A 22,072-nucleotide genomic window follows, 5' to 3' on the forward strand; every position below is an offset into this window, starting at 1 on the left:
CCACATCCCCAACCAAGTGAGAAGAGCTTTCTAAGCGCCCAGCTCCAGGCCTCATGCATTAAGCCATTGGCTTTGGAGCCATGAGACATTAGTGCAGCTTTTCACCATGAATGGTAATAATAGTCATCATGTGTTGGGCACTCACCACAGCCAGGCACTCTGCTAAAGATTTGAGGAGGATTACCTAATTAAACGCTCAAAACAACCCTATGCAGTAGGTACTATTATTGCTTCCAGACTTCCTTGCATGAAAGTTGGGGCACAGAAGAGCTGCTCCAGACCCTTGGAGAGTTAGGCTACCCTCATCCATAGTACTCACAGGTCAAGGACATTTAGGTCCAGGGCATTTGCACCGAGAAGCTGAAAACCCTCTCTAGTTTACCTATTTATTTTCCAAGGACGATTCTACAAATTGAGTGGCATTAATTGTTCAATCTCCCAAAGATTGCAAGGAAATTAAGAGTTCAGAAGGGAAAAAAACTGTCCTCTTCTTGAAATATCTTCTTCTTCTTCTTCTTCTTTTTTTTTTTTTTTTGTGGTGGAGACAGGAAGGGTGGGTGGTATTATATTAAAACTGCAATGGCCCACAGATGCTTTAAGAGTACATGTAGGTAACTCCAGTTGGATTTCTGGTAAAGTAAACTACCCCTGGAAGTGATCTAATTTACACACCCACCCCTCTGATGGGAAGATGAGAAGCAGAAGGCTTCAGACATTAAAGAGCATGTTTGGAATCATCCAGAGAGAGGCAAGGCCCGCCATGACTGCTTATTTACCGAGTGCCTTCCACTTCTCCATCCTGCCGTGAAACAAAAGACCAGATAGAGCAAACCAGCCTGCAGAAACATGGCTTTCTAAGAACAATAAACCATCTAGGCTTTATTTATTTATCGAATCTGGGGTCTTCCTTCTAGGTGGCGTGCCCCCAGATTCGATGTATCCCAAGGAGCCTTTATGAAGGGCTGCCTGCCCTGGCTCAAGTCTTCCTTCATCACTTGGAAGGCACAGGTTTCCTTAAACGTATCCATCCTGGCAGCAAAGCACGTAAAAATGAAATGGCCCTTTCCTACCCACATCAGAAATTACATGCGTGGAAACCACCAGGCAGATGTGAAATAGACAAACTGTCCATCCGGAATTTGGCAGCTTTGCTGGAAGTTCACCATCATAGTTACCAACATCCCCACATTATTTGCAAGACAAGGGATTACACTCTAGGCCGATGGCTCTTCTGTGGGTGGGTGGGGGGTGGGGTGGGGGTGGGGACTGGGCATTCTCCAAGGTTGCTATCAAGAATGATGGGAGGGTCTCTTCCTGCCCCTTTGAAATAGGTTAAAAGGCAGGGAATAGCAGGGAATTATTGGTAGAGATCCCAAATAATCCCAAAGGGATAATTAGCTTTTTAGCTTTAAAAAAAATAAGCAATCAGAATGCCCTTTCCAAATGGCTTAGAAGAATGCAGGCTGAAGAGAAGGGAGCTCCCAGATCCATTAACTAGTGATTTCCTTGGAAAACAAAGTCTATTTTTCATGGTGAGTCCCTTTGAGTGGACATCTGTGATTTGTGCTGGCCCAGAATCCTCCCAGCCCTCCCTCATCACTTGGGTATCATCACTTGGATTGTCCTGTGGAGACCACTCATCTCCCAGGCCTGCAGTTCAGGGGGTGAAGGCCCCACTATGATCCTTCCCTCAGGTTCCACTCTGGCCAGTTTGATATCCCACCCCCCAACGCCAGTTATTAGTTTTAGAATGGGCATGGGATCCAAATGGATCATATGAGATTCAGGAATATGGGTTGGATTATTGGGAAAGATAAGTTGAACTGGTAGGCTATACCAGAGCTCCGGAGGGGCTGGAGGGGCAAGGGCACAGGTGAAAGAACTTATATAAGAATAAAACCAGTGAAGTGCAAAACCAAGTGAGTGGATTGAGAGATAATGAATGACAAGATTCCGATGACTATGTTTGAGCACCCATATCCAGCCTTATCAAGTCAGTCTGCCTTAAGCCACCTTGAATAGGGTTTCTGTCACTTGCAAGCAAAAGGGCCTAGAGTAATATACCCCTCTTCATCCTCCAAAATGCAGTTAAACTTTTGCCTCCTCTGCCTGGCCTTTCCTGATGATCCCATATTGAGAAGTAACTATTTGCACTCTCCTGTGCTATTTATTCTTATAGCTGCTTCTCTGATTGCACTTTTCATTCTGTACTGTGCTTAAATTGTTACTTTCAGCTATAGGATGGAGTCAATGTCATATGAATCATTAAATTTCCAACACTTATCCAATACCTCTGACACAGTAGATACTCAATATACATGTGTTGAATTGAATTTGATTCTAACTACTCTTTCACTGCGCCCTGCAATGATTTCCCATTACACTTAGAATGAAACTGAAACTCTACCATGGGCATCAGGGCCCCACATGACCTGCCTGCCCTCCCCATCTTGGCTTTTTCCTCGGTGGCTTTGTGCTTTCCCTTGAGTACACCAAGCCTGTCCCCACCTCAGAGTGTTTGCATTTGCTGTTCCTCCTTCCAGGAAAGCTTTTCTTCCAGATACTACAGCCAACCTATGACATTATTTGTCTCCTTACCAGAGAGTCTTTCTCTGACCACTTTGTCCTAAGCAGCACTTCCATCACTGTATAACCATAACCCTGCTTTTTCCTCCTCATGACACCTGTCATTGCATGACTGTACAGTGCATATTTCTTTTTTATTTATCACTGTCTTCTCTTAGAATATATAAAGGCAGGGAACTTTTTTCTGTTTTGCTCACAACTGTATTTCCAGCACCTATAAATTTTTCTGGCCTCAAAATACTGTCTGCTGCACATTTTTAAAATAACCTTAAATGTAAATGAAAGAAAAAACAAATCCCAAAATTGAAACCAATATATGCACGTGAACCTGTATATTCAACTGTAACATATCACTCTAAAAAGAGAATCAATTCTTATAACCTTTAAACATAGTACTTTTTTTAAACCTGCAGTGAAATAATAATCTAATGACAAAAATAATTACAGCAAAAATATTGACAGTAACTTGGAGGTTTCTTGTTGTGGTGGTAAGTAATTGTGAAACCATTTTTGCATACGTTGTAAGACTGAGCAAAAGAATAAATACACCTATGCTGTTGGGAACCCTGGTCTTCAAAGTGAAAAAAAAAACACACACACACACACAAAAACGCTGGTCTTCATAGGGGCATACAAATACAGAATTGAAGGAGGGGAGAAGCTTGTGACATTGAAATAGAATGATGGGATGACTTTATACCATTTTGTTTCCTATCTCTGTCCGTAGACCAAATCTAAACGAAATTGCATCCCAGTAGTAATGAGCACACTTAGTACTCGGGTCTTGGTTTCTATATACCATTCCCTATTAAAAGGAACCAAGATTCCTTGAAGAAATGATTGGTTTCAGGGAAAGCACAGGATAATTCTAGAAATATATTTGTGCCAAAAGCGCAGTCGTGCTCAAAGAGATGGAGATCTGTCAAAAGGACATAGGAACCAGACAGAGGGGCACCCATTGATCAAATGTGGGACAATCTGAGCAGGAAATTTTAAAACATCAAACAGAAATTACAACCTATGAGCTCACAGTGGTATTTTAAAATGTAAACTACTGAGAAAAATAGGAGTGAACAATCTCTTTAGAAGACTGACAGATGCTATCCGCTAAGATATTCCAGTCCTCTTGGAAGACCACAAGAAAACATGATTTCAACTCACCTCTCCGGTGGCATAGAAGTCATTCTCTTGGTACTCAGGGAACAACTGGAAGAACTGGATTAGGGCGCTGCAAAAAGCACAGCAAGAAAAATCACATGGAGTCGGAAAGGCTTCATGCTACCCAGTCCAAGCCTTTGCACAATACGTTTCACATGTGAGTTGGGTACCATGATGGCGTAAGCTCCTGCAGGCATCATTGTCCATGTCTCATGTGCACAACACCCCATACTTGATGGTTAGAAAGTACTTATGGTCTTACTTTGTGATACTCAGAAGTTGAGACAAGTGGACATCAACACCCTGGGCATGTTTGCAAATCTCTGGGTTAGCAACTTGGATCATTTACTTTGAGCCCTGCAATCCAGGCTTTCACCTGGAGGCAGTTCTGCAAACCCTGTGACCTCATTAACCCGGGTTTGTGGTGAGGTAATGGGAACCTTCAGTGCTCACCTCCCTCTCCCCGTGGGCAACCCTGAACGTTTCTAATGGGGCCCCCTGTCTGTCAGTGTTTTTAATAACCAAACACAGAAAAGATGTGAAATGACTGTACTCTAAAGGAAGTCACTGAAAGGCCACAGGTATGGAAGGAAATGTACCATGGCCTCTAGGCTCCAAAAAATCATATTTACTAAAGAATGCCAAAGCCACTTGGGTGAGTGATGCTGAAACCGACTTAAACAGACACAAGGAAATAAAACCGTGTGAAACTCAGACGCTCTGTGACTGTTTTCACCCAGCTTGCAATGCCTTAGGAGCCAGGCAGGGATTTTGTTCCAGCTTCCTGCTGAGGGACTTAAAGCCATGAACCACCCAGGAAAGATGAAAGGCAGGACGCCCTGCAAAATCAGGAGGAGGAGGAAGTTCCAGGCTTACAGAGAGGCACAACTGGGTCATTACAACCCCCATGATCCTGGCTACACTTACTTTCCAAAGGCTCCATAAAAACCCACCATTATACACTACCGGAGAGTTTCAGCATACTTCTCTATTTATTATTTGTAGAAACTAAGATCTTTGGAGCAAGTAAGTCTGGGAAACTGCTCTATACAGCTTCCATGTGAGTGCTGACAATAAGCTGGCTTTGGAGCACAGAAAAAAATAGGAGTTGATCCTCCTCCCTTCCCTCTCTCACCTTTAGGCTAAAAGCCACTTCCCTTTCGCTCTTCCTGCTAATTGGGAAAAGGCAATAGATAATTTAATTTAGTACATTTCAGTTTAGCCATATGCCTTAGGTTAAAGCTTATTTGCTTGGAGAATTTGTTGTTGAGTTGTGAGGGTTGCCAGATTTAGCAAATAAAAATACAAGATGCCCAATTAAATTAGAATTTTAGATAAACAACAAATAATGTTTTAGCATAAGCATGTTCCAAATATTGCATAGGACATACTTAGATTAAAAAAGTATTCATTGTTTATCTGAAATTCAAATGTAACTGAGCACTCTGCCCTTTACCTGGCAATCTTAGTTGCTTCTAGCTCGAAGGAAGCCAGGACAATCTAGTTGAAGTAATCAATGCAAGGCCCTGCTTGAAGTTATCATAGTTTTAACTTAACAGTAAGATCAGAACAACAACAAAAAAGCTAATAATAGCAAGCCCTTGGTAGGTCTTTCTTAAATGGGAATGACAAATTAAAAAAAAAGATAAATTTAATGAGTTAGATTTACTAGTACATATGGCACTTGCTCATTTAACTGTGTTTTACTCAAGGATTCTTCTTGTTACATGCTAGGTTTGCCTAAAACTGTAATGTAGCATTATGGTCACATAAAAATTCAAATTTTTGAAGTGAAATTGCTAGAATATATAATACATAATGTGTGTGTGTGTGTGTGTGTGTGTGTGTACGCATGTGTGTGTGCACTAACTCCATGCATGTGTTTAGGCACCAGGAAGCATGCCACTTTCAGGCAATTTTATTTGACAACCTTGCTGGCTTTGATCCAAGACCTTCTCGAATAATTAGAATTTAAGTCAAAAGCTACCTGATGGCGGAAAGGTGCATTGAAAGACAACAGGAAGAAACAGAGCTTGTAAGAGAAAATGACTAGAGAAAATACTCCTCAGACCCAAAAAGGGAAGACAAGTTCGGGTCCGAGAAGGTGTGTGAAAATGACAATGCTCGAGAGACGCAAGACAGCACTGGGTCTGACAGTGGCAGAGGCACAACAAATATAAGACGTTCGGGAGGACTGAGGTTAAAATAATCTAAATAAAAGCTTCATAGTCACACAAGCCAAACAAGGAGCATCTTTAGTCACCAATGCTTTCCCAAAACAAGCTGAGCAAGAGGAATCTTAGTGGTTTCCTGCTGTTGCCACAGATGGGGCCCACCATCTGCGTTCATTCATTCCATCTCTGGAGTGACTGGGCCATGATCTTCTCCAACCTGTGAGGATCGGGCCACGTTCTCACCGAACACATGGCTATCTCATAGTCACGTGGTTGTGAGACTTTGTGCAGCAATAGACATCATTGCCCATGCACTCCAGCACGTGGAATAGAATAGTGCTACCATTTCCATTTAGCTGTGAGAAAGGAGCATGGAGCGATCGCGAGAACAGGGCCGTGGGCTTGCTGATTCTGTGACCCCAGACCAGGAATGGGGTCTAGCACAGGGCAGGCAATCGATCAATAGCGGTGGAATACTCCAAGTCAAAGGTAGTAAAGTTATGATTCTCTGGCACATTTATTTTATTTTCTAAACCGGAGAGGCTCTGTGGCTCAATAGCACAATTCAAGCTCGAAGAACAGAAACAAAGGAGACACAAACATTTAAACATCTGATCATGAAAACGTTTCATTTCCAAACACAGAAAAGCAGCCTGAATGTGACTGTCAGATGTCCCTGGAGGAATCTTCTCCTTACTAGTAATAGCCCCAAGAAATGGGGTTTTCAGAAGAAAGGTGGTTTTCAAAGGGAGAAGGAGAAAGGTTTAATTTTTAAACCAGCAGTAGCCCCCTTACAGGTTTCAAAGAGACCTTTTTTATTCCGACCGCCCATCTGGGGAGCAGAAGAGAAGAAACAAATAGTGTAAACTAGGAAGGGAACAGCTGAAGTCAGTTTTCTGCACGACCCTTGATTAGCTATTTTCCAGTTCTGAGAGCCTAAAGCGAAAGAACTCAAACAGCTATAAACAATGCATGCTTTGAAATAGGTTCCCTTTACATGTCATGCAAGAGGAGATGGACCACATGTCCGCAGTAAATATCCACAAGGAGGGTCAGCTGGAAGCGGGGACCACCCTGGGTGGGGGCGGGGAAGGAGAGTTGCAACCCCCTGGCTTAGAGGGGATTGATGTGTTTCTTTAATACAGAACCTCCGCCCCCGGGGTGTTTGCTAGTTAAACAACTAAGCTGGTTTGGATTTAAACCAAAAGAGAGCCCACAGTCAGTACTAAATGAGAACGACATGGAACTTGAGCACACTGGGAAGGACAGCCATGGAGAGTGTATCTGTGCAGGGGGTAGGGGAAGGAACCAGACCGAGGGGCGGGGGTGGGGACCTCTGCCAGGATCTGCCCCACCTGCTCCCAGGATCCACTGTACCTGGAAACATGAGGGTGGTGCCCTATGCATCCCCCCCTGGAAACCGGGTGGAAGTGTTCAAATAATGGGACACTTGAACACTTGGCCAATGAAGTGTAGGAGACAGCAGCCATGTTCTTTTCTGGGTCAGACAGCAGAGGAGAGAGTGATGTCTTCGGGAGAAAGGCAGGAAGTTCCTGTCCCCTCACTCCTACCCCCCAACCCACCACCTGCCTGGGGACAAAGAATAGAACGGAAAGCTTTCTGTCAGATGAAAAACCTCTGACTCTGTTGGATTCATTTTCGCTTTTGGACTTGGCTGTGGTTCCCTAACCAAGTAATTAGCAGAATGAGTGTTTGGAGGAGTTTGGGGGTCGAGGAGCCGGTTAACTCTTTCTGGCCACTGGGGTTCTTGGAGTGAATAATTACAAAGAGTGGTGGCCCAATAATTGGAAAGAACTCAGGACTTGGTCTCTAGTAATAAGTTATAGGCTGGAAAAACGTGCACAAATATGAAAGATCACTTACTTTTAAAAAATACATGCATATACTAAAAATAGCTATGGTCATGTAGAGAAAAGAAAGGAAGAAATTATATGTATACTTTTTGATCAAGCTTGCAACTTTCCATTTTCCTTCAATTTTTTGAGTAAAGTAGTAATTTTGTAAGATGAAGGGGAAAGGAGGAGACTAGCTAATGAGCTGAGCTTTTAGCCTGAAGAGTCATGAGAAGATGCAAGAGAATGAAAAACTGCCTCGAAGGCCACACGAGGGGGAACCCTGGGGGAAGAACAGACATCCGAGATGAGATGCTGCTTCCTGGAATGCCAAGTTCATGTTGCATGGCCAACAGAAACCTCCAGGCACCTGGTCAAAAGGTCTGAAGATCACGTTTGGTTGAATAATCTGCTCTGTTCCCATTGTTTCTTAAAGGGTATACTTTATCCAATCATAATTATGTCTTAAGCTTTTCCCCCTCGTTACTTTCTCTGCTGGCACTTTTACAATGATCAGGGATAAGGTAACAAAGTGGAAAGTAGACCGTGTGTGCCTTAAAAAATGTCTTTGGGAATTATACTAGTGCTGGGAGGACCAATCAGTAATATTTCTACTACCACAAGCACTTTCCTGCTGAAAGAGAAAAGGGTTGAGTCTGAAGAGAGAGCCAGGGCCTCTTACCTGAATAAGTCTTGAGCCACATCATCCTCGGTGACTGCATATCCCTGGGGGTCATCAGTAAAGCTGAAACCTGTGCCCACCTGAAGGGGAAATAACGAGCAGGTATAACCACAGAGAAACATGTGCTTTGGAGCCCTGCAGCGGGTCACCACACCGGAAGGAAATAGACCTGTTCCAAGGGCCACGCCTCTGACCTGGGCTTTGTGCCATCGCCATCTGCACTTAGTCATCCTCCCAGGAGGATGCGACCTTCCACCTACTTCCCTTCCCCCCTCCAAGCCCGAATACAAAGCATCAGCACAAAACTCTGCCCTAAGTCAGTGGCCGAGCTGTCCTGATTCGCTGTGGGGACCCTGCCAGATGTTGATTTAAGGACCAGGAATTCACCTTTCCTTTGCCCCTGCTACAGTATCAAAGACCTACAGCTGTCTCCTCTCTGAAACCTGGAGAGTGCATTGCTGTCCTGCCAAGAAGGAACTCTCTAGGCTGGAGGTCCCAGATTGTGTGAAAAGTATGGCCACTAACCCCTTTCACCTTCAGTAGACAAGAGGTTTTAAAACAATTAACATTTAGTTTTAAACTCATGTTTCCTTCTACCGAGAAGTTCATAGATAACTGAGTTGTAACTAAAAGAAGCTACTACTTATTATGCATGAATAATTTGTCTAAGGAAGACACCACCCACAGGATATAAATATTTTCCCCCTGAAACACACAGGGAACAGGACATTTAATTCAATGTGTATTTTAATATTAGTGGCCCAGTGCACAAAATTCGTGCACATTAAAAGGGGGCTAATTAGAGGAAATGTTTTAATATTACTATATGCCCTTTAGAAGTGTCAGAGATGAAAGAAAATTAGTAAAATGTATATGAAAATCTCCTTCCTGTCAGAGTCTGAGGTGCACCCTGCCTACCCGCATGAAATTGTGCAAGACCCAGACCCTGCCAGCCTCACTCCCATCAAGCTCCACAGGGAGGAGGCACAGCCTCAGGTCCCCCAGCCTGGTGCCAGGTGCAGCCTGAGGTCCCCTATCAAGCCCTGCAGGGTGGGGTGTGTAGCCTCAGGTCCCCTGGCCCGGCTTCAGGTCCCCTAGACCCAGCACGAGGGCGAGAAGGTGCAAGGGCATGAGGACCATTTGCATATTTCTTTATTATCTGGGATGCAATTACTGACCAGGAAAGAGAATGGTTGATGGGGAAGAGCAGGGACAAGAATTCTGGGACATTTTTCCTCGCTATTTACTTGTTTTCTTTTTGAACCATCTGGGAAGTGAGAGGGGTTAAAGAAAGCAGAAGCTGGTCCTACATTCACACTCCTACTCTGCAGCTTATTGGACTCAGTTTCAGAAGAACTTCCCAAGGAGAAGTGTGCTTTCTGTGCCGAGAAGAGGCATTCTGCCCGCTGTGACAGTGAAGGAGACCAGTTTTGGCTTTTTATATCTAGAATTCTATTGGAAAGGTTAGGAGTCCTGCCACCATATAATAACCATGACATCGGGAAGTCACATCATCAGTGGAAAGAAACGAATCCCTCAACCTGGATGATGTCATTCAATGAACAGGGCATTCCATAAGACTGACGGATGGAGAGAAAACACCATGCAAAATCCCCAAACTTGGATGTAATAATCCATGAGAAAAACTACATCTAAAAAATAAGTTTTAATATATTAAATTTTTCTTTAAAAAGAACAAAACTAAATCTCTATTTCCCTTTCCCCCTATTTCTTAAATGTACTGAATCAAAAGGACAAAGATGAGAGGCCTTCATTGCCCTGTCATGGGCCACCTGTACTCACTGGATTATCAATGTAGAGCATGGACAGGGTGTTGGTCCAAGGAAAGTCTCGGGCGCGCACTGGGGAAAAAGAGAAGAGGTTAGCGAATCGGTCGTTAACCGAACATCCTACCAAAGGTCCAGAGCCCAACATGCCTACCTGTCCCCACCATGTCAACATGGCGCCCCTCCAACTGCTTTGTCTTCTCACAGTGGAATGGACACCAGCCCTTTCTGCTCTCTTCTCCCTTACTTTCCCCGACCCAGAGGGTCTCTACATCTAAGAGGCAATTTGGAAACAAAACTCTTTGCAACTGACCAGCTGGTGTGACTCAGGAGTTGAACATCAACCTACAAATCAGGAGGTCACAGTTCGACTTCCAGTCAGGGCACATGATTGGGTTGTGGGCTCAATTCCCAATAGGGGACATGGGGGAGGCAGCCGATCAATGTTTCTCTCTCTCCCTCTCCCTTCCTCTCTGAAATAAAACAAACCCCTATACTACTTGGTTTGTGTAGAACTCGCATCAACCAACTATCCGGTATACCCGTCTCTTCAATCCAAGGGATCATCCTCATGTTCCATCCTCCCAATCCTCTTCCTCCCACCTAACGCCTAAGAGAGCAACCTCAACAGAGTTGGCATACACTTTTCTGCTGAGTCACAAGCTGGGTCACCCTCCAGCTTCTAACCCAGGAAAAGTAAACACCCCCCTCCCACACCCCAGCCCCCAAAATAGATGGAGGCTATCCTGGGTTACAGCCAAAGTGGCTCCTCCTCCACTCCTTCCTTCATTCCAGTCCCCACCCACAGTATCCTGCTTCCAAGATATCCAATCACTTACGTGACTGAAGTGCACAGTGTTCAATTCCTATGAATAATTAGGGATATAATTCCACCCATTAGGACCATGCAAAAGAGCTTGCCCAAGTGGTAATAAATACCACCTGTTTTCATAGGCCCAGATTGCTCAAGTTAGCAGCAGACTGCAAGAAAATAGCTGAGAACCTTTCACCCAAATTTCAAGGGAGAAAGCAGCCCAGCCGGGAGGCTCACCCTGCTGGCCCCTCCTTCTTGGGCAGACAATGTTTTTATAATCTGGAACTGTTAAGTTCTTCCTAGGGGTTCAGTGCACACTCTAAATTACTCCTGGAGCAGATATAAGGTTCAGATGAAGAATTCTCCATAGGAAAACAGGGTCCAAGCAATACTTACGGGTCAAGTTTTTTGTGACAAAAAAAGGTCCATGTTCCACAAAGAGTCCAAACATGGATGAGCCTCCCGGCCCGCCCTGCAGCCAGAGAACCACTGGAGCGTTCTCTGGATCTACCTGGAGGGACAGAGAGGCCAGTGACCACACAGAGCAATGAGACGGTGCAATACGCATAAGCAAATTCAGGCAAATCTTCTGTCTTCCCAGTCTGGATTGCACCTCATGAAGACACCCCACACCCAGTGACCCTCTCCACCACAAGCAAAGTAATCCCCCTCTTTCGTAGTTTTGAAATAGTGTTTGCCTCATATCCTGGGGTCTATCTTATGCCATTGTCTGAGTTCTCACCAATAGTCATAGTCAGAAAACCCGATGAATACAGAAGCCGTGCCTTTGTATGTCCCTAGGTACTCAGCACACTGTCTGGGACATGGTTACAGCTTTTCAGCTGTCTAAGCTTTCCAGGGACTCTTCCATTTGACCAACATAGTCCCAAAGAGGCACAAAGAATCCATCGTTCTCAATGACCGTTTGCCTCCTTCACTGGCCTTTCTGATTTTATTCACTCAGAAGGTGTCCCCAGGGACACAGCAATTTCATTCAACACAAGGAAACTGAGAAGCATTCAGCCCATGCAAACAGTAACAAAACCCTGTACATCAGACGGGTGAATGGAGGAGATGCTGAAGACGGAAATAAGAAAAGGTCCCTGGCGGGGTTGGGATGTTGCAGCAGTGTCAATGTCATCACTCTCAATGACAGAGGAGTCCTTAGTTCTTTCATTCAGCCCACACCTGTGCTCTGGAGCCCCTCCTATACTTTATAAATAGTATCCCATTTAATTTAGTGATAACCACAATCGGTGATTATCACTAAAGAAATAGGTAAAAATGGTAGGAGTCCAGAGTCAAAGGGGCAGGCTATAGTTCCAAGAGTCAGCACAGTATAAAGGATAAGTCTGTGAGCTCTTGCCCTAAACTGGATTCAAATCTGGGCTTTGCTATCCACAAGCTGCGTGACTTCAGGCAGGTTACCTAAGCTCTCTGGATCTCAGTTTCTCCACCTGTAAAATGGGACTCAATCATAGTACCTATGTCATTTAGTTATTGGGAGGACTAAATACTTTTATTTTCAGGAAGCCCAGTGGGGGGCATATAGCATGGGTTCTGCAAATGTTAGCTATTGTTATAATGGATAAATATGAAGAAGTTATAGATGCTTTTAAGGTAAACCATGTCTACAGGAGAGAGTAGAAGGGGGTGATTTGGTGCTTTTCCTTGCTCCTTTGGCCGACATTTTCTCTAATTAATTTTTTACTACTTAGTCCTCTTGCCTCAAGTGTCGTGAATGTACATAAGAAATTCAAGTGAATGAAGGACTTAGTGTATATACGTTGAAGTAAGAAAAATTAAAATCAAAGACAGCCGCTGAAACCGGTTTGGCTCAGTGGATAGAGCGTTGGCCTGCAGACTGAAAGGTCCCAGATTCGATTCCGGTCAAGGGCATGTACCCCCTATTCTCCAATAGGGGGCGTGCAAAAGGCAGCTGATCGATGATTCTCTCTCATCGATGTTTCTAACTTTCTATCCCTCTCTTCCTCTCTGTAAAAATTCAATAAAATATATTTAAAAAAATAATAATAAAATCAAAGACAGCCTTTCAAAGCTGCTGCAGGGAAGCAGAGTGAGCCCTGGAACTGAGAGCCAGACAAGTTCTGGTCACCTTGACCACATAATAGCTGTGGGTTTTTTTTTTTTGGGGGGGGGGAGGCTCCTGGCCCTCAGTTTCCATCCATCCAATGGTGATAAAGCCCAGCTCATAGGCTTGTCCACGGCCCCGATGAAAAAATACATATTGGCACCACACTCTAAACTCTCCGGTGCTGAATAAATACAGCCAGCTCCAACTGTGTGTATTTTGTTTGAAGAAGTGATTTTTATCTCCGCTCAGATCCTCAAAGCTGCTATTCAATACCACTCACCAGGACCACCTTCCACTTGTGTTCATGCCATAGAACACATGTGTCAAACACAAGGCCCGCGGGCCAAATCCAGCCCGCCAGGCCTTGCAATGTGGCCCGCACCGCGCTATCATCACTGCACTCCGCTGTCAGTTTATGACATTGTCAGTTTATGACTGTTCAGTAAACCATTCGGCCCGCGATTTAGGCTGGATTTTAGATTTTGGCCCCTTCTCTGATTGAGTTCGACACCCCTACCGTAGAAGATACTAGTTGGGGAGAAACAATAGGATCTGAGTGGAATGAGTTCTAGCCCCCAGGAGGTGAGCCCACCCATCCAGTGGACATCCAGCACCCCACCTCAACCCACACACACTCTTCCTTCCTCCCTTCCTTCCTTTTTTCCTTCCTTCCTTCCTTCCTTTCTTCCTTCCTTCCTTCCTTCCTTCCTTCCTTCCTTCCTTCCTTCCTTCCTCCCCAACAGGCACCTGAGCTTCTAGAAACCTTGGTGTGCTACACGCGAACCCCTGGTTCTCAACCTCGGTTCCCATTAAAATAACCTAGAGAGCTTTAAAACACACAAGCCCAAACAATCAAACAAAAAACTACTGCCCAGGCCCAAATCCCAGAGCTTCCAAATCAATTGGTACGGGGTGAGCAGACATCAGTCTTTTTAAAGTTCCCTCATGGCCATGTGCAGGCAGGGCTGAGAATCTGGCTGGACCATGGCGGGGTGGGGGGTTGCCCTCTTGCATGCCCCGGGCCATCTGGTCTCCACCCTATCCTCCCAGCCTTTCATGTCCCTTCCTGTGGCCTGGCACAATGAGGGAGCTCCCACTCTCAGAAAAATAGCCTGATCCTGAGAGGCCACACTACAAAGTCAAGCCGAGCACCTTGGTGCCAAACATCTTTATTACGCAACTCGGAAGGCCAGGTCACTGCATTCTTGGGATGCTTACACACTAAGAGACCTGCTTGCACACCTCTCACCTCAGCCGCCCTTGCTCCTCGAATTTACTTTCCTGAAGGAGGTGAAGGAGCTAAACCACCCTTGAATAAGCCCGTTTAAAAAGAAACTCCATGCACACATCTTCCTTCCCTGACAGGCCAACCAACCTGTGAACTAATACTGCCCTTAGCTGGAATGACATGCGAAAGTCAGATGCTGGAAGATAAAGATTTACAAGGTCAATGCTAGAAACCTGAGTTAGGGTTATCACAGTATGTAGACTTTTTAAATACCGTGCGACATTGTAATATAATAACATATAAAATAATTATTCCACAAGAATGGCACAGAGTTATTAGGTGACAATTCTAAGGGGATATACTTAGCGCTCCATCGGGAGAATGCAGCCCTTCTCGCACTCTCCACCCAGCAATTAGGCAAGAATAAAAGGGAATGAAAACATGCTGAACATAAATACATTGCAGAGCTTATGGTCAAATGAAGTAAGAAACTGCTTTAATTCATTCACAGTTTTTTACAAAATTTAAGGCTAAAAATATTTATTGTTTGAAGCCTTGATTCAAGAGTGTGTGAAGCCAAGAGAGATAGGGCATTGATTTTTGCCAAAAGTTTTAAAACTTTTACTTAAAACATTTTATATTACAAAGAAAGCACTTATTCATAATAATCTTTATTCAAATAGGGTATACGAAAGTTTCCTAGAGATGATCATCGGATGTTTAGTCTTTCACATTTTTCTGATAGATAATTATGTATGCTATATAATATTTTATTCAAAAATAGTATCAGGCTATAAATAATACTCTGTATTTGCTGTATTCATTTATCAGCCTGCTGTGAAAATTTCTTCATGTCAGTGCATATCATCATCTAGCTGAGGAATATGACACTGAAGTTATGACAATGTATTAATTCATTAAACCTATACCACAGACTATCTATAGGCCTTGCTCTAGAGCTGAGGATGGAGACCCGTTCCCACTCGTGGACAGGTCATATACTGAATGATTAAGAGCATGGATTTTGACACCAGACCGCCAAGGTTTGAATTCCAAATACACGATTTTACAGCTGTGTGTCCTTGGGCAAGTTGCTTAACTTCTCTGTTTCTCAGTGTCCTCTGCTTAAAAATAAGAAGACCAAGAATGTTTATCTATTGTAATATGGTTATGGTGCAGATTCAACTAATGAACATATGCACAGCACTCACAGCAGTGCCTGGCATACTTATCTAAACGTTGGATCTGATTAATTTTTCTGGTGAGGTGGAGTGTAAAGAAGTAAATAAATGGGTGCTACTGGAGAGCAATGGAGGGACAGGATAGTGAATACTTAAAGAATGCCTCTGGTGATAGCTTAACACTTGGTCTAAAAGATGAGTAACCCCCTACTGATAAGCATTTATATATTTAATTAAAAATCAAATCAAATCTCTCTTAAGGACAAATAGGTTAGAGTAGTCTAGCAAGTGCTGATGAATAAAAAAAGGGACAAATAAATTCCAAATATAAAGAGAATTCTACATAATTAAGTGAGAAGTCTCTCTTGCAACTGAAGAGTATGGGCCTGTGGGTCCCACAAACCAGCATTTCTTGTTAATGAACAATAAATTATGCCTTTGCCTCAGAAGCCCTCTTCAATTCTCTGGTGACCCCTGGTGGCCAACTTGAACTTGTGCACGCTTTCCTCTGAGTTGGCTCCAGAATGAACAACCCAGAGGCAGGTTATCTATTCCAGTTTTTTGTTTGTTTGTTCGTTTGTTTGTTTTCCTTTTTTTTATTAAATCCCCAAAGGAGAATATTCCACAATTTCTCACATCAGCGCATTCCATTGTCCTGATGTCTTTACAGGTTGCCATTTGAAGAAAGTAAAACTCATTTATTTGGTTGAACATTCTGTGTATAAAGAGATTCTTAGAAACTGGGAGTTTTTTCCTTTCTCCTGGCCTCTAAGCGAGCATAGTGGAGCTAAACTAGTACCAATCCTCTTGCCCCATTGGACTTGTCCCCTATGGATAGCATCCCCTGATACTCTGAGTCTTCCTTCCACCCCGCCCCCTATCAAGCCATACCCGTCTCCTGGTCCATCCCCCAAGCCTCTTCTATGTAACATGGTAAAGATAACCTTCTATTCAGGCCTTACACATACCACTGAGGCAGTACGTTCATACCCTGGGGTGTGGGGGAGGGTGTCGACTAAAGACTTGTCAATTTCAGCACTCTCAGGTACCATGACTGTATTTACCCAGAGGACTCATTGGAGTGACTCCAGGCAATCGTGGGTATCTCGGCAAATATTAGGGCAATATTTGCTGCCAATGCCCAGGGCTGGGTATATAGTCCAGCCAACCCCTATTTCCCATCCCCAACAAGGAACACCACACTTTATAAGAGAAAACAGCAACTAAACCACCAACAGACCAAGATCAATGGTACGGCTTAAGATGAGAAGCACAACTGGTAAATTAATTAAGGCTCTCTTCGCACTTCTATATGCAGAGGCGGATCATCTGTTTGGTTTAAGTAACATGCTCTATCTTATGGAAGTCATTAGTGTCCCTAGCAAATGTCTTGAAATCCCCCCAAGTGTGTTTGAGTGGACTCCCATTTTGCCATAGAGATTCCAGTTCAGATGATACTTTAGCTGCTACACTAATAGTGTTTATCAGGGCAGAGCTTTTTATTTCAAGCTATTGGTTCATTAACTAGGTACCTTAATAGCATTTTAATTCTACACACACACACACACACACACACACACACACACACTGCCAGCATAACTAGCCACTTGCTTAAGATGTTCTGTGCTTTTCAGAGGAATTTTACTGATAGTGGTTGGTGTTAACCACTCACAAAATCTTCCTTTCTTATGATGGTTGCCAGTGTACTATCAGATGGAAAATTAACTTATTCATTTTTTTTTTCTGTTTTGAGCCTCCTTACATCATTCAAGCACCCACTTGTTCTTGTCAAGTTTTGAATTGTCTCATTTATCTGAGCCAGCTCAGACCACACTAGAACCCTTCCCATCTTTCTCCTTCCTAATCTTTCTACTCACCTCTCATTCCTTTGCGAGGTAGTTATGTCTTCTGTTTGTGTTTCTTGTCAGAAAGTTGGACTTTAGAAGGAAAGGGGCAGGGGGGAGGGAAAGGCCTGACTTTCCCTACTTGATGCAAAGATGCAAAGATGCAAAGAAGGAAATGGCTGGCCGAACCCAGTTTGGTCAGTGGATAGAGCATCGATCTGTGGACTGAAAGGTCCATGTTCTATTCCTGTCAAGGGCATGTACCTTGGTTGCGGGCACATCCCCAGTGGGGGGTTTGCAAGAGGCAGCTGATCAATGATTCTCTCTCATCAATGTTTCTAACTATCCCTCTTTCCTCTCTGTAAAAAATCAATAAAATATATTTTTTTAAAAAGAGAAAGAAATGGCTGAAAGAGTTGCTTTCTTTCTCTCTTAAGTTTTCATTTCTCAAAGGGGATCATACACACATAGGTTTCTGCACAGTTCAAATGTATCTATGAATGGAATGAGCTATAACATCATTTTAGCTACTTTCTTCCTGTTTTGTCTCACCTACCTTCTATTCTTCCAAATTCCTGATGCCCTACATACACAGCAAAGAGAAGATGGTGACAGGTCAGAGAAAACTAATGTCCGTGACTTCCAAATCTTTGCTGTGTGGCTACTGGTTTCATAGCCATCTATGGTTAAGACATATTTTGAGAGATCTGTTCAGCCCACAACCCCTTCTCTAAAAAGTAACTCCGCATTTCCAGTAGAGAGGGCCCATTGCCCATGTTATGTCACATGGCCCAACTCCCTCAGCCTCAGCTAACTGGCTCAAGAAAGAACACCTGACCCAAACCGGACCAATCACATTCTGTCCCTAGGAGAAGTGGTAATTGATTTTTGTTGATTGAAACAGGTAAACTCAGAAACTCTAGAGTAGCCATCTTCTCCCAAACACCTGGAAAAGCAACACATGTTGATCTGCCAAGAGAGAAGAATGAAGCACAGATGGGTGACCCTGTGATCTTGGGCAGAATAGGGCTGAGACAGAAAGACTGGCTGCCCTTGATCCTGGTTTCAAGTCCTGGTTCCTTAAACCAGACAACACTTTTTGCCCTTGGTGTCTCCAGGAAGGAAAGAAAGATTTAGAATCGGGAGACTATCTGAAATTAGGATCCAACCAAACGATAGAAACCACAGTAACTTTAATGTTAAAATTTTTCCTTTCTTTGGCCTGGCTGGCATGGCTTAGTGGTTGAGCATTGACCTATGAACCAGGAGGTCATGGTTCAATTCTCTGTCAAGGCATATACCTACGTTGTGGCTCCATCCCCAGTGTAGGTATGCAGGAAGCAGCCAATCAATAATCCTCTCTTTTTACTGATGTTTCTAACTCATTCTCCCTCTCCCTTTCTCTCTGAAATAAATAAATAAATAAGTAAATAAATAAATTTAAAATATTTTCCTTTAAAAAAAAAGTATTATTATTTATTTTACCTGGAAAGGTTGACCTTCAATGTTACAATTCTGTTACAATTTCCAGTGTTTGCTCTGGCCTGCATCAGCCATGAGCAAGCGTGTGGAGCTACATCCTCAGTGTTGGCCAAATACTGGGGAATAGGAAACATTTAATATAAAACGTATTCATTATAATGGGAGAATAACCATAAACATGTAAAGTGAATTCTAAAAACAACCTGGGTTCAGGAAGAGCACCCATGGATGGACAAGCCCATAAAGTGTGAATGGGGTTCTTCCCAAGAAGTGGGGGCTGAGAAGTTCACTAGGGGGCCTGGCCCAAAGCTTCCAACAATCCTGGACAAATAGGAAAAGCCTCCAGAGGCAGTGGGCTGTGGCTGGCGGGGTTGGAGGTGCAAAGGAAGTCAGAATATTCGGAGCCCAGTTACTTGAAGGGTGACACACCACCTGGAGTGCATGGTACCAATGATGGGAGGGCTGTGGGAAGCCACCCTTGGGGTATAGGTGGTCAAGGCTGGTGAGATGGCTGCAGAGAGAGCTGGGTTGTAGGAAGCCTGCTCATGGGCAAGGCCTGAGATGAATGGTGTCCATGTTGAGGGGACCATAGCCAGGACTGTGTGCCTGCTGGGTGTCTTCGTGGTCTGGGTCCCCAGCTCAGGCAGAGTGCCACTGAATGTCCCCACACACATACTGCTGACAAACTAGGCAGCAGGGTGAAGGGAAGGCAGAACAATGGACAAGGGAACAGGAAGAGATGCCAACCTCCTCCTGCAATGTCCCTCCAGCACCCTCTGCTGACGAAGCTTCATATCATGTTCGCTGCATAAGACAGTGTTTCAAGTTCTATTATCATAAGAGCAGGCAAGAGAGGAGAATTGAATCTGAGAAGCAAAAAAAAAAAAAAAAAAAAAAAAAAAACAACAACAAACAAACAAACCAAAAACAGTAACAAAATACTGGCAGTCACCACTCTGGAAGTTCTAGTTGTTCCAAGATGTCCAGTCACAGCCCAAAAGACAAGAGGCTGTATTAGTATCTAATGCTGTGTAACATGTCTCCAGAACTTAGTGCTTAAGACAATAATCACTTATTATCTCTCCTGTTTTCTGTGGGTTAGGAATTCAGGGGGTATCTGACTGGACAGCTCTGGCTCAGGGTCTTTCATGAGGTTGCAATCAAATTATCAGCCAGGGCTGCTTTCTCTTGAAAGCTCCACTTGGTCTAGAAGAACTTCATCCCAGGTTGGTGGAGGTCCCACATCCTCCCATATGGGGGTTTGTCTCCTTTAACCTCCCAAATTGTGCTAATAATGAGAAAAGTAATAAAGATAATGATGATAATAATAAAATTGTAACAACAGCAACTTTACTTACTATGAATCAGGCACCAATGTAAGGGCTTTCCAACATTATCTCATTGGTCTCAAAACCATTGTCAAGGAGGTATTTTGGTCTTCATTTTTAAACATAACAAACAAAACAACCAATGCTCAAAGAAGTTTTTTTTAAAAAAAAAAAAATGTGCCCAAGGTCATATTTGGCCCAAGGAGTGGAGTCAAGATTTTATGCCTGCTTGACTAACTCAAGTGTCTTCTGGTTTGGTTTTCTCAGGATCACTGCGTGACCATCAAGAGCAAAGATCCCTCTGTCCCAGATCTAGTTTTAAATTCCAGTTCTGCCAACTTCTTGTTGGGCAATAGGAGACTAATTATTTAGTCTCTGTAACCTCTTCATCTACAAAATGAGGATAATAATTCCTTCCTCGGGTGGTTCTTGAAAGGATTAAATTTTTAAAAATGCACAGCGTTCAGCACAGGGTCAATGTTCAATTAACAACAGCCATCATAATTGTTACATTTTTTATTGGCTTCATTATACTTTTTCCCCATGCAAAATGCCTATTCATTTCGCTTGCAGAGTGCATCCCCACTGCACACCAATTTCCAGTCCTAGATTCCATTATGACCTGATTTGTATACAATAACAGGGGAGTCTCGCAGAAATAACAGGAAAACAAAACTAATTTGAGAAACAGCAGCCCAAAAAAATGACTCGGAGGATATTACAAATGTGGCATCCTTCCTGGATCTCTTATTTTCTCTACCTCCAGTTTTTCTAAGGGGTCATTTCTCTCTTGATGACAATATCAGCTGCTTCCCCGAGACAGGCAATGGATTAATATTTCTGCCAAATAAAAGGAACTCTTCCCCCATCTGGGTGACCGCTGTTTTTCCTTCCCGTATGCTTTATCTCCTTCACCCAAACTGGCCGGTTCCATAATTTATAACCCAACTGACTGGGCTGGAATGGTTGCTCTGGGGCCTCAGAGAAGAGGCTCTGCAGGTGGATCCTCCCTGCCCCCCGCCCCTCAGGAGGTCTTGGAACAATCTATCCTGGATGCCTTGAGGTGATAGCGGTCAGCGACACTGTCTTTTCATCTCTGCCTCTCCCCTGAAGCTTGGTATATTGTGTCCAATAGGACACTATGCTTCTGTGTCTTCCTTCCAGGCATGGCAATGCCTTGTGCCTTTTGTACTCTGGGATCATCTTGAACGTGTTTAGGGCTACATGACTGATCCCCCAAAACAGAATCTGGTCAGGAGATGCACAGCTAGGTCTTCATTTAATTAAGGGAGGAATCCCAACAGCTCAGCCATTGTGTCATGCAGGGGGCGGGGGTTTCAGAGCTCAGTCTCGCAACCAGGAGAGGGTGCAGGACCTAAGCCCACGTTCCTAACCAGCTTTCCCACCCCCTGTGGCACCTGCACTGTAGACAAAGCTGGTCGCCCTAAGACCTAAGAGGTGACCCAAGAGGCAACCTAAGAAAGATAAGACTGGGTCTTTGTTTTGTTTTCAAGACAAAAGATCACTTCTCCCACCGTTAATTTAATTAATTCCCGTTTTCACAAATCAGGATCGTTATTAGAGAAGACTCACTATGCAGAAGTCATTGAGGAACTTCCTGGTATCAAAAGCAGCCACAAAGCAGAAGAGGAAGTAAGGAATGAGGTTTCTGGGGCCAGGGCTGGGGTGGAGGTGGGGGTGAGGGTGGGGGTGGGAACACAGGAAGTGCAATGGAGGCCGAGGACCAACAGGCTTCAGAGGAAAACCAAGCAGGATTAGGGGACCTGATCCCCACAGGCTGCACTTGCCTCCTCAGTCCCTCATTCCAGCCCTCATCCCTGGGGGAATTCAGGGGACAGT

General features: G+C 43.9%; 1 protein-coding gene across 2 annotated transcripts in view; it reads right to left on the reverse strand.

The window, feature by feature from the left end:
- Positions 1–22,072, reverse strand: part of CPVL (carboxypeptidase vitellogenic like) — a 96,377-nt gene that overhangs the window by 50,759 nt on the left and 23,546 nt on the right. For both annotated transcript variants that reach the window (XM_084897027.1, XM_084897028.1), the window contains exons 4-7: positions 11,451–11,565; positions 10,257–10,315; positions 8,454–8,533; positions 3,748–3,814 (exon numbers count right to left, since the gene is read on the reverse strand). In XM_084897027.1, coding sequence (XP_084753153.1) covers positions 3,748–3,814; positions 8,454–8,533; positions 10,257–10,315; positions 11,451–11,565 — 321 coding nt within the window. The remainder of the gene's footprint in view (positions 1–3,747; positions 3,815–8,453; positions 8,534–10,256; positions 10,316–11,450; positions 11,566–22,072) is intronic.

This window comes from Pipistrellus hanaki (genome assembly GCF_964339955.1).
Source record: "Pipistrellus hanaki genome assembly, chromosome: 10".
NCBI lineage: Eukaryota > Metazoa > Chordata > Mammalia > Chiroptera > Vespertilionidae > Pipistrellus > Pipistrellus hanaki.